The sequence below is a fragment of the Macaca mulatta genome, chromosome 12, assembly GCF_049350105.2.
Source record: "Macaca mulatta isolate MMU2019108-1 chromosome 12, T2T-MMU8v2.0, whole genome shotgun sequence".
Lineage (NCBI taxonomy): Eukaryota > Metazoa > Chordata > Mammalia > Primates > Cercopithecidae > Macaca > Macaca mulatta.
The window spans coordinates 115,747,203-115,761,085 of NC_133417.1; the positions used below are offsets into that span (position 1 = coordinate 115,747,203).

At 34.7% G+C, this 13,883-nt stretch overlaps 1 protein-coding gene across 7 annotated transcripts in view; it reads left to right on the forward strand.

Moving 5' to 3' along the window:
• Positions 1-13,883, forward strand: part of CPS1 (carbamoyl-phosphate synthase 1) — a 156,631-nt gene that overhangs the window by 96,469 nt on the left and 46,279 nt on the right. For all 7 annotated transcript variants that reach the window (XM_077957513.1, XM_077957508.1, XM_077957512.1 and 4 more), the window contains one exon: positions 1,411-1,529. In XM_077957513.1, coding sequence (XP_077813639.1) covers positions 1,411-1,529 — 119 coding nt within the window. The remainder of the gene's footprint in view (positions 1-1,410; positions 1,530-13,883) is intronic.

The following is a 13,883-nucleotide window of genomic DNA, read 5'->3' on the forward strand; positions in this document are numbered from 1 at the left end:
ATATATATATATATGTTCATGAAAGAAATCATGAATTTGACTGTAGTTGTCCTTTCCTTCCTTCCAGTGAAATGACTACATGATTCTAGGCCCTCCCTCACTGTATGTGCTTGTGTGAAAATCTCCTTTGATCTGTTAAAAGTTTCAGTAACTTAAGGTTCTCTCTACCTCACAGTGTTGATGGCCAACAGCTAATTGTGCCTTTAATCGCTTAGAAAGTAAGACAGAATGTTAAGTCTTTGGGAACCTGACTGTAATTACAGGGAGAATTAAACAAAAGAAACATCAATTGACTTAGGAAATGAACATGGCTTTGAGTATTTCTGTTAAATGTCATCTTACTCTAGTCAACAAAATTATGAGCCATGCCATAGCTCAACAATTATAATCATGGTCTCTCTGATACTACAATTATGTAAAAGCTGTAAGAAAAGTAAGCTCCCTGGGCTGAAATATAATGGCAGAGTTACTAGTTACATAATATTAATGGATCTTAAAAACGCAGTGTGCTATTCTAAAATATGTTTTCCTGGAATATTTTCTGATTGTTTTCGCTGGGTATATGTACATATACACATACATACATACAAGAATAAAAATAGACATCTTTTAGTACAAAGATTTTGGTTTTGAGAGTTTATCTCTTCTTTCAGTTGAAATTTCTACTCAGCTTAATGACCCATAGTTGTAGTTTTACTTTTGAGAAATTGCTAAAGTGAGCTTGAGGAAGAGGCTGAGCTGCCTATCAGAACAGAAGTTATTACTACCTTGTTTTGGAATATATTAGGATTTTTTAAAATGCCTGCCTTAGCACAAAAATCATGGTGACTGATTCAAAACAATTTTTTGTTTGAAGCCATCCGTGAGGAAATATTCTGGAGGAATAATGCCAAGCCAGAGCTGACCCATAAATTCTCACTGACAGTTGTATGTTTGTGTGAATGTGGAGTGAGGTGATAAAAATATGCTATCTCCTACAGGGTAACTACCAACAATACAAGTTAAGTGATCATTATAGTAATTCTAGATTTTCTTACCAATTTGGCTTAACTGTAGTTTCAAGAGACTCTCTTTAGTTCCAAAGAGATATACCAAATTTAGGGTATAATGGGTAACACGATCAAATAAAGAGGAGTGAGTCAAAACCTGTGAGGAGATTTTTCTGAGGACACACCACTCTGATAACTCAAGGCAGGCACCTCCTCTGTATGCCATTTGTGGATATAGTTGGCACCGTCTTTATGTTGATTGGAAGGAATGTCAATGATGTCAGTTTCATGTTTCGTAACTCAGTCTGTAGTCTCAGGCTCTCTAAATAACACACAGAGGCATGACTGCTATGTGTTTTCACCCAAATAAGACATTTAGAAAAATGTTTGCCAAAGAAAGTATCTCTTCTCCTCTTGGCAGGCCATTGATGACAACATGTCCCTTGATGAGATTGAGAAGCTCACATACATTGACAAGTGGTTTTTGTATAAGATGCGTGACATTTTAAACATGGAAAAGACACTGAAAGGGCTCAACAGGTAAGGCAGTGTTGCTCTCATTCATGCTAGACACCTTCAGTGCAGTTTTTGAAGAGTATTCTTCCTACTCTTAAGCATTTGGTCAACATTGTGATTCAATGAGGTAGATAGTGCCAATGTGGGAAAATAGTACCTGCAGCCAGGAGACAAATGGCAGTTTTGTTTTTTTTTTAGATGTTTATCTTTAGAAATGTACCCATTAATCTTTTTAATCATCTTCTATTCCCACCCTTGTCATCAGACATAGTAAGAAGGTCTCTTGAATGCACAAAATTGGTATACATTTATGAACAAGTATTATTTAATTATGAAATACTTTCTAGATTTAAATTTTATTAATCAATTAAATGAATATTTCTGTTTTCTAAAAATTTTCTTCTACATTCTGAAGTCTGTTTTCTCCTTTTAATATCAATCTATACATTGCCGTATATTGAGGAGAAAATGTATTCCTTTTGCGTGCTACTATTTTTAAGTTAGGACATTCAGTTCCGCATACAAATAAGCCACATTCAGGTTTCTCTCAACAGACGCTTTACTTCTGACTAATTTACATTTTTACCTCCATCAGGGCCAATTATTTTTAAACTTCACTTTATGTGGAGAATATTTTGATAATGTAGGTGCCTTAAAATCTGCTTTTAAATTTTTCATGGGAAAACTGTTTGCTGGGGCACCTCAGGCTGATGAAATCATGGATCAGTTTTAAACATCTATCTTCGATAAGAGGAGCTTTTATTAGCAGATTAAGAAAGACAATATAGGCCGGGCGCGGTGGCTTAAGCCTGTAATCCCAGCACTTTGGGAGGCCGAGACGGGTGGATCACGAGGTCAGGAGATCGAGACCATCCTGGCTAACACGGGGAAACACCGTCTCTACTAAAAAAATACAAAAAACTAGCCGGGTGAGTTGGCGGGCGCCTGTAATCCCAGCTACTCGGGAGGCTGAGGCAGGAGAATGGCGTAAACCCGGAAGGCGGAGCTTGCAGTGAGCTGAGATCCGGCCACTGCACTCCAGCCCGGGCGACAGAGCGAGACTCCGTCTCAAAAAAAAAAAAAAAAAAAAAAAAGAAAGACAATATAGTCCTGTTGAACTTGAAAAGACGTCTCACCTGCAAACTAGGGATGTGCTTAGAGAAGGAAAAATTTTGTTTGTATAAAAATTGTTCTCAAATGATTTGACAAAATGTAGATACTTTAATCACTTAAAATATCTTTGAGGACAGTGGAAGATCTCAAAACCTGGATTGCTCAACTATTCAGCAATTGCAACATATAGTTGGGTTGCTGTATTTGCCTGATCAATATGTGGACAAACTGGGCAATAAAGCACTTGCTTTTCTTCTTGAGAAAAATTAGGTTCTTTTTCATCTATTTAATTATTGCCCATGTCAAATGCTTGGTTTTGAAAACTGAGGAATTCTACCTGACGAAGATGAAACTAGCTATTGTTGCTTGTAAATCATCCTTTCTAGTCATCACATAAAATGAACAGTAGATAGCAAATAAGTTAGGAATTGAGCCTATACATTTATCTTATAATTTTGCTGACTTAAGTTTTCCTTCTTGGTTTATGATGCCAGCAGAACTTCTGTCTTGAATTATAGTCTCTTCTACTGTTCTCAGTTTCAAGCAACTGAGTTCAAATGCTTATGAAACCACTCCAGTTAAGCCACATGGGGGTGCTAGAAACTTACAGTATGCCAGTCACAGCAGTGGAAAAGACCTGGGGTGGAAAATAACAGATGTTATTGTGATTTAAATTTCCACTTGATATACGTTCTGATTTTTGGACAAATTCAATGTTTTAATTGAATAGTTTTCGTTACAACCAGAAGGCAGGTTGCGATTCTAACTAAGCATAAATAAGGGTATATTGATAGTGAAAAAGGTCCTTGGAGGATTAAAACAACACACTGTTATAGATTACTTACAACATTTTTCTGACTTCCACATTCTGTTGCATTTATTTGCCTGCAATTTGACATTTTCAATCTTCATTTTTCTGGCATAAATATATTTGTAAATAGAGATATTTTCTATTGTTCATAATGATCTACATTTAAAACTCTTTATGAAAAGCTTTATATCATTTCAAAAATTAAAAAAAAAACATATACTTAAAAACCATCTCTACTGTATAAATTTGTTTTTGATCCAGGGAGGTTGAAGTCTCTATTATATAGCAAAAGCTAAAGTAAACCTGGAGTGGACCTCACAGATGATCCGTGGCATTAGCAAACCTAAACCCTGAGCTCATTATCTGAGTGTCACTTTATGGTTTAATTCCTTTCTTTTTGAAGTGTCATTGATTCACACATAGCAATTTGATAATGATTGTTATTTAGTAGTATTAGATAAATAACAAGAATAGATGGCCACTAAAGCTACCTGTCTCAATCATTTTGTGGCACATAGGGGTCTGAAGTTGAAAGGATATGACAGCTGATGGAATGTTAAGTATGTAGGTCTTGAGTTTCCTTGCTGTATTTTAATTATACTCACCATTAGTCTGGGTCATAAGTGCTCTGCTTTTTCTCAGCCCCTCAATATCCAGGGAGGCTTAGTCATCAAGGTATGTACTGCTCCAACAGTAATAAGAGCTCCCTATTAATGATCTACAGCTGACTTACATATTGCCAGTTTGGAGAAGGGCTGAGAAGATTAGTTGTTCTTTTTCATTTGTATTTATTTATGGTTTACTTTGAAGATCTCAACTGCTTCTGTGTTAGAATAGCTTTCTTTAGCGTAGGCCTAGGAGCTAGCGATTTATTTGTTGTGTGTTGAGAGAACTCAAGGATTCTCCTGCCTCATCATCCATTTCTGGTGCCAATGTGCCGCACTCCCTTTGTACTTTTCATATAGATCCTTGGGAAGACAGGCAGTGGGCATCTCACTTGGGAAAAGAGAAGTAACTTAAGAGAAAAGTAAGAATGCTAGACGTGGGTTTTCTGGTTCCATCCTTGTGCACTGGAAGGAGCAGACTACAGAGCCAGAGAGATTGGTGCGCAGTCCTCCCCACTATAGAATCAGAAGTACATTACCTCTTTCATTTCTCCAGCTTCATGTTCTTTCTCTTAATCTCTACTTCTAGTTTTTTTGGTTAAGCTTAATTTATATAAGTATAAACGACATCTGACATATTGTGAGGGCCCAAGAAAATTTTTCTTTTCCCCTGAAAATGAAAAGTACTATTTGTTATAATAAAGGTAACTTTATGATTTTAGATATGTATTATGTATTATGATTTTAGATATGTAGATATGATAGATATTTAAAGATTCATTTTCAGACTCACAATTTTCATTTGCTTATATATTTTGCAATGTATCATTTCTTAATTTCCTTTATGATGCATCACTTATTTTAATATCAGACCTATTTTTTAAAGGAAGCAATTAATGATAGCTACTGATGCAAATGCTATTCTTATCAAAAGATAAATAGCACTCCTTTATGCTAATGAATAAAAATTCCTACTCTACAGTTGTTAATCAAGCTCAAATTCTAAAGTCTGATAAACACATTTAGTAGCAGAGGATGAGCATATTGCTAAATTGATGGTCAGTCTCTGACTTGTGTTTACATACAGTCATCTGAAATGAAGTTCAGAATTTGAGTCCAAAATAGAATATACCCACACATGGACATAGGGAGGGGAACATCACACACCGGGGCCTGTCGGGGGTTGGGGGGCTAGGGGAGGGATAGCATTAGGAGAAATACCTAATGTAGATGATGGGTTGATGGGTGCAGCAAACCACCATGTCACGTGTATACCTATGTAACAAGCCTGCACGTTCTGTGCATGTATCCCAAAACTTAAAATATAATAATATAAAAAAAGAAATATAAAAACAAGAACATAGGTTTTTATGTTTGAAATGTAAACAATAAATGTACTTATTTAAGCAGTAACTTCAAACAATATATTTAAAAATAAAATACAAGGGAAAATAGTAAAAATGAATATACTCACATATTTAGTATATATAAATATTCACAGATTGAGATGGGGAAAACAAAAGAATGATTGTAACTAGGTAGGCATCATGGAAATAACTGATGAGTTTTCTATGCCTGTGAGATAGTAGAAATCACAATGAGAAATCCCCTCCTTGAAGGGGAGAGATAAACATGATTCATGCTGATGATGATGTGTGAAGTCTCATCTTTCTGCAGGGTGATGAGACAAGAGGGATAGGTATATTAGGCCATTCTTGCATTGCTATAAAGAAATATCTGAGACTGGGTAGTTTATGAAGAGGTTTAATCAGCTCACGGTTCTGTAAACTTTACAGGAAGCGTGGTGCTAGCATCTGCTTGGCTTCTAGGGAGGCCTCAGAAATCTTACATTCATCGTGGAAGGCAAAAGGAAAGCAGCTGTGTCCTATGGAAAAAGCAGGAGCCAGCCAGAGAGAGAGAGTCGGTGGGGGAGATGCCACATACTTTTATATAACCAGATTATGCAAGAATTCACTCACTATTGCCAGGAGAGCACCAAGGGGATGGTGCTAAATCATTCATGAGAAATCTGCTCCCATAATCCAGTCACCTCCCACCAGTCCCCATCTCCAACACTGGGGATTAAATATCAATCTGAGATTTGGGGCGGGGACAAACATAAAATCTATAACAGGTATCAGAATAATCAACTCAGCATCCTAGCTTTGAGCGCTGGCCCCCTCAGAACTCAGTATGCTGTCTTTAATACCCGAATATAGTAGCAATGGCAACCCTCGCAAGACTTCTGAAGCAATATCTATTCTTACCAGCTTAGGTAATAACCATTATTTAGACAGCTTTAGCCAAAAAAAAATCTATTTCCCACTTACGCTCACTGACTTTCTCCTTTTCCACTTAAACTGCTTATTGCTACCCAAGGGTATGCTAGGGAAGCTGACTGTTGTAGGCAGTTCCCCAGATTTATAGGCTGGTGTAGTAGCATTCACTGACCTAGGGTGATAACATATTTACAGTGGATTTCTTTAGGATTTGAGAAGTTTCTTTTTACTCAATGTGATATAAGTTGTATCATGTAGGATTCGAATACTTGTTATGTATATGCTTTGGAATTTAGATGTTTAATGGTCACCAAAGGTCTTTTAACTTCACATTGTCAGATCACCCTGCAAGGAGTTTGAGGAAAGTTAAGTCTATATAAATTTTTAGTGGAACCACAACATGTGCATAATCTCTGTCCATTAACCTTCACTGTTAAGCTACTCAGATTTTAGTCTAATTTTCCCATACTCACTCTCCCACTGCCAACTCTTTCACTCATTGTGCCCTTCCCATGTAGCATTTTAATAAATACTAAAAGAAAAATATCTTTGATCTGTTAGAAATTATAAAAATCTCACCTCTAGTTCTTTTTTTCCATTAGTGCATAGATTCAGTTTTGGTCATATAAAGATCTCCTGCCTGGAGAGAGGAAGTGCAGCTATGATAAATCAAATAAAGATGTCAAATGTCTTCACCAACTAGGTTCTTCTAATATAGCCAATTCCCTACTGTAACCAAATAATGAATTTATAACTCTTAATACTGAAACTTGAATTTTGATTTATTTTAATAATTCTGAATGCCTTCCAAGTAAAGATAATAATCACCAAATTTTTGGACTACATATTAAACACTGTTCTAAGCACATTAGTTTGTTTAATTCCTAACACAACATTAAGAAATCCGTGATCATCCTAATTTTATTGATAGTAAACTGAGGCACTGAGAGATTCAGCAGTTTCCTCTACATCACGTACTAATAAGTGTCAGAATTGGGATCAAGCCTAGACAGGACTCCAGAGCCCAGGATACTTGCTATTTAACCCCTTATATTTGATATCTAAGTACATACTTATATACTTTTCACTTTTTTTATTAAAAAGTAAACATTGTTTTTATGTACAATGTTGCTATTTATGTGAGCAATGTTGTAGATGATGCTTAAAAAGAATACTTACTTACATGTAAGTGTATACTTACATACTTACATATCAAATACAATATATTTGTATTTCTATATACGATAGATGACTGCTTAAAAATAATACTTATATATATGTATATGCTTATATACTTACATATCAAGTATATGGTATGTAAATATGCATGTAAATATATTAAATACATGTAAACGTAAGCATATATATACACACAGGAACAGGTTTGCTTGGGGTATAGAAACAGATTTGTTTAGGGGTATAGATGACATCTAGAGGAAATAAGAAATAAGACAACCTAAAACAGACACCTTCAGTATAGAAACAGTAGCCAATAAAGGGGTAATAGTCCTATCATGGTAGAACCAGCATATATAATGAAGGTTTCTACTATATTATTAATAAATAGGCACAGGTACAAACATCCTTCCGTTGGACCCCTCTTGCTATAAGTATGTAAGGAATTCAACTATAATAGAGCTTGTGAGAAAGAACTATTTCAGGACTTTACACCCCAAAATTATTATTTATAATACCAATCTGGATTGGCAATTTTATATTGAAAGACAATCATGATACTTAAAAAAAAAGACACATGAACAGGCAAGAAGAAAAAAGTGAGAGTACTAATTACCAGCTTTAAGCATCTGCTTCTCCCTCTGGCTGCAACTCTTTTTAAATTTTTTATTTCCTTATTTTTTTTCGGGGGTGATTCTTTAGCTATTTCTGACTGACATATCCAGCTTGGGGATTTTATTATACCTGCCTAAATTGTATAATTTTGCTCTTTTACTGGTTAAAACTAAGCTGAATTAAGTTTTGAATCCTTGCTTCAAGTGATGAGCTTAAAGAAGACGGCCAGCCTCTGCTTGTGCTATACCATGTTAAATTATCAAAGTGAAGGTTTTCCACCATTTATGATGATTGTTTGTTCTTGTGCATTCCATTCATTTTGGGCAATTTTCCTGGAATGGTCCATTTTGCTCTCTTGTTTTTATGTACAATGCTGCTATTTATGTTAGCAATGTTGTAGATGACTACTTAAAAAACATCTATTTTCATTCATTTCACATGTTCAAAAGTAGGAGATATAACCATTGTGATACAATTTATACCATGTAAGTATTGGAAGCTAAGATTTGTATTTGTTTCCCTATTGTTGACATAAACTTTACTATGGATTTATTTACAAATTATTCAGATATTGCTTTTGTGTAATATTCTATAGGTTTCATGTGTTTTTTTTTTTTTTTTGCTATCCTCACTCTAATAACTTTGATATTCTCTTTCCTCTTTACCGCTTATAGTCAATGTAGTTAAAGAAAAAAGAGTAAAGTGCACTTTTGAAGGGTCCAATTTCCATCCGAAATCACTATGTTCAGTGTGATAAACTATGTCCATTGGTGAGTGGTGAAAAATCACAGGTGTGCCTATTGCTTAGGAAAACAATCTAGGACAACCCTGGTGAGTTCCACTTGGGCATTCAAGTGCTAAATTGAGCTCAGTAAAGTTGGCCATTTCCCTGCAGCCACAAACTTCTGGCAGATGTAATAATGCAGGTGTCACCTTAGCTGGAACACTCCCTTTGAATGTCCTCTCCTACACATGCTAGCTTCTATTGACTTTTTATTTAACTTGCTCACGAGGCATGGCAAAAATCGGGCAAGAACGTTTTGCGCTTATGCTTGATTGAAGCTTCTGGGGGAAAAGTGTCACCTAAGAGTTGTTAGAACTTAGATATAAGGAACAGAAGGGTCAGCACTTTCTGATGACAATGTATATTTTCTGGTAGAAAAAAAATCAACAATTTTCATCTTAAACTACTAAATATACAAGTAATTTAAAGAAAGATAATATAACATATGATTACATTATAATGTTTGTGGTACTTTACTGTGACCTATTTTTGTGGTAGCATCTATTATTTTGGATATAGAAATGAGAATGGAGATGATTGAACACTTTAATGGAACCCATTAATTTGACTTGCAGAAAATGGTCTTATGTCTTCTCATGTTACTACTAACTCATACGATAGTGTAAGCCTCAGTTTCACCCTAGTAAAAACAAAACAAAAGGAAACAACAAAAACTCCCTTCTTATTTTACTGGTCAGTCATGCAGCTAGCTGAATATATACTATATGTAAAGTAATAAACTTTAAAGAAAAACAATCTTACCAGTTACTACATATTACCATTCTATGCTTTCAGTCTTCATACTGCAAGCCATTTATATAATAAACCTCTTCAGGAATGCTAAAAATTGGGGCGTACATATACAAGTACTTATTTATTTGTAAGAGAAGAGTATTACCATGGGAAATTTTATAACTCTGTGAACTAATGCCAAAAATACATTTTATTTTTAACTTGCTTTTATGTTCCATGTAATAAAAGGATATTTTAGGTGATGTCATAGGTTTGATAGGACTCCATTAATTTTTAAAGTAATAATTTATTGAGATAGATAAAACATTTTACCTCAAATATTTAATGTTCTGAGAGTCTTCATTTGTTATTTTAATAGTGTTTTCATAGTTTTGGCAAATAATTGTGCATTTTTGAATGTGTGAGAGAGTACTTACGAGTCTGGCATGGACAAGATGAATGTTTTGCTTAAAAGGTTTTCAGAGTAATATTCAGATGACTCATAAAGTGCCTATTATGTTTCTGTATATTAATTATTGTATGTTTGACAGTTCATAAGAGTATAGAACTTAAAAATTTTAAGTTGATTTAAAATAACACATACTCAGAATATGTGTGTATATATCTATAGTCAATAATTAATACATTATTCCTATGTTAATGTCTCTGAACTAAGCATCATGGGATCTATATTTACTTGATGCCATTTATTTTTATTAGGAACTGTTATTAGACAGTTCTTCTATTCAGTCATTAAGTACTGGGTACCTACTATGTGTAAGGTTTTGTGCTAGTTCCAAAGCCATTTGTTGATGAATAATCACTAGTTATTAGACCAAATGGTATTTGTTCTTCTATTCAGTCATTATTTATTGAGTACCTACTATGTGCTAGTTCCAAAGCCATTTGTTGATGAATAATCACTAGACATTGAGCCTATAATATAGGTTTATAACCTATGCAAATAGCTATACATAAACAGGACACATTAATGGACATGTGAGAAGCAGAAATATGAATTCATGAAAGTTTAGTGGAGGTTAGAAACAAAAGCTCTGAGCTAACTTACACATGTTATCTCATACAAGTCTCAATGTATAGTTTTTAGAAGGTATGTGTCTCTATCCCATATTTTATGAAAGAAATGATGACTCAGAATGTTCAAGTAAATTCTCCAAAGTTTTACAGGTAGTACATGTTGGAGCCAGATTTTAAGATCAGAAATTTCTCAATCCAAGGACAATATTCTTTCCTTCAATATATCCCACTGTCATAGGAGCCAAAGGAAGAGAGAATTTAAAATAAATGAAATAGGAAGACAGTTTCAAGAGGATTGCATGGTTTAGAGAGAGAAGAGAGAAACAGAATTAAGTCCTCGTTTGATGTTGGGTAGGTAGGAGTGGAAGCTAGACTATCAGGACCAAATATATAGTGAGAAAGAAGTAGGTAAAGGTATGAATTCTACTCAGGAACTGACAATTTGTGTTTGCTCTTTATCTTATTTATGCTATTTTTCATAACAGTGAAAATCTGACTATGCGGAAATTAAGATAATATAAGAAGAAAAATTAAATTGGATATTAGCTACCTGTTTGTTCATTGGGTGAAACAGTGGGTGCCACACAGTCTTACTTCATTGTTCTGTAATATTGCATATATACTAATATCATCCCCCAATTAAGTTGTAATTTTCATTAGGGAAAGTACCCAATACCATAATATCTTAATATACTTTTATTATAGGTCTTTCTTAGCAAGAAATTTTGTTAATTTGTATGAGTGCAGAATAGAGTTCACTGTGGCATAAGGTATAAGTCATAATTTCTGAAATAGATACAAATGGTTTCCAAATCATTATTTACCATATATTTTCTTGGGAATTGATATATGGTGTTTTGTATAAACATCAAAAATATTTGTATGATAATATAACAAATATTCTTGGTAGAAAGTGAAAATCATCATTTCTTCGTGATGGGAAAGGAGGGAGAATTGTAGTGGAGCAAAATGCAGATGATTCCTGGTTGTTCAAAGGGATTGAATTCACAAAATTCACAAAATTATTAATTAGAAAATACATAGCCCAATATATAAACTGACTGTGTTGGGAAATATTGTAGACAAACATCTCTAGGTTTTAATTTTTTAAAGTAGTTATGTATCTACTAATTAGCTAGGACGGCTCTGAATAAACTGTTTTTTAATAAAAGTAGATTTATCTAATTGTTTTATATTGTCAAAGATTACGTACATGTAGGCATTATAAGTATATTGTGAAATCTCTAATTCTTGGTGAGAACTAACCAGTGTTTGTGTACTCTTGATCTTCAAAAATTATCCACAAAACGTGTGAGAAATATTCACAGACATTTTCAACTATATGAAAGGATATTATTTTATTAACCAGTGAAGAAGGTTAAGACAAAAATAAATACTTATTTAAAATACAGATATCTACTGTATTTCTCTGGTGATGTTAAAGTACATTTCTATTATAATAAAGGTGAAAAATATCACTATCCTATTTTTCTGGATGGTGAAACTGAATCACACGAGGTGTGTGTCATACTTTATGTCTCACCAGTCAGAGGAAAGCAAGGAATCTAGCCCAGGGCTCCCACTTTCAGTTTTCGTCACTAACCCTTTTCAAACGCTTCTTTTTCGAGATATGACTTTTAAATCAGACAGCTGGAGATCAGTTCCTCCTTAGCTGTCAAGTTGTGAGCTGCCTGCATTGTTGACCCCACTTAGAGGGGAAACATTGTGAGGAATTTGCCCTTTTCCAAAACTCTTGGGGGAAAACACAGGAAGTCTGGCAGGGAGAAAGCCCCAGCAAGTCACCTTTGAAAAATGTAAACAGGATTTTCAAGGGTACAAAAACCCAGGATGAGAATTTTCTTTTTAAGTTTTACTTTATTTGTAATAAAAGATTGCATATATTTATACACAATATATGTCTATAGATAGATTTTCTTTAAAATACAAGTACCTTGTCTTCCATGTTTAGGCAGGTATGAGTAAAACAACTCTTGAGCGTAGAATGGAAATTAAATTTACACAAAATAGGCTGCCAGAGCTATAATTACAGAAGCTGGATAATTAGTTGCTGACCCCAGAATTTCTTCACCTGGTAATTTATACTTGAGATGCCTTTATGGGGCATAAAACCTTCGAGTCTGACCTTCGGATAGTCACGCATTTTGTACCCAAAGAGTATAAGGCAGCGACCACGCCTCCTGACAGTGGAGTAAATGCCTGAGAGTGCTCTCTCTCCAGAAGATCAATTTTGATTTGCAGGGAGTCAAAAGTATGGTGGCCCCTCACCACCTCAAGGTATGAGTACAGAAATACTCCACAGGAAAGGAAAGAAAACAAAGAGAGCTGAGGTGCTGAGCCAAATGTAGGTGACTTGCTAGTTTTGCTCTGCTAAACTTCTCCTGCTTCTTCTCTTCTTCCTCTTCCTCTTTCTCCTCCCTGTTGGTCTGTTTCTTTCCCTTCTTCCTTTTCCTCCAGCAATTGCATCTATTAAGCACTTATTACCTTCTTGCTGTTGTGCTGAATACGTACCACATTTATTATTTTATCTGACTGATGAGTCTTTTTCTCAGGATGGTGGAGTATGACTGCAGGTTTTGGGCAAAGGTATTTGCCTTTCTGAGGTTGAAGTAGGCATTTTGACACTATTTGCCTATATAACTATACTGATGATAATGTAATGGCCATCACAGCAATATCCACCTGGCAGTATCAAATTGCAGCTACTTCTTCTACCCCTCCCCTTCTACCCACTCTTCAGCTGATAAATTGATGAGTATACAGTTGTAGTGTCAAGTGGATAATTTTTGCTCTCATGGATATTAATGTGCATTTTATATGTTTTCTTATAAAAAAACCCAGATAATAAAGATATCTGCTTTCCATGTAGGTAGTAAGCCTCATATCAACATAGATTGAATATGACATGTCACTGGGAATTTAATTCTAGAATTTTCCCACATCCTCCTAAAAAAAACTTCTCCTTTTCCTCCTTTCTAAAAATAGCTTACATTTTTTCCTTCAAGAACTAGAAAAATGTAGTCAAAAATTATTCTTATATATCTTACATTTTTCTAGGAAAAAAATATGCAGTAGTTATTAGTAGATAGGCTTCTGTTAAGTTTTTGGGAGGCCAAAACAGGCGGATCACGAGGTCAGGAGTTTGAGACCAGCCTGGCCAACATAGTGAAACCCTGTCTCTACTAAAAATACAAAAATTAGCTGGGC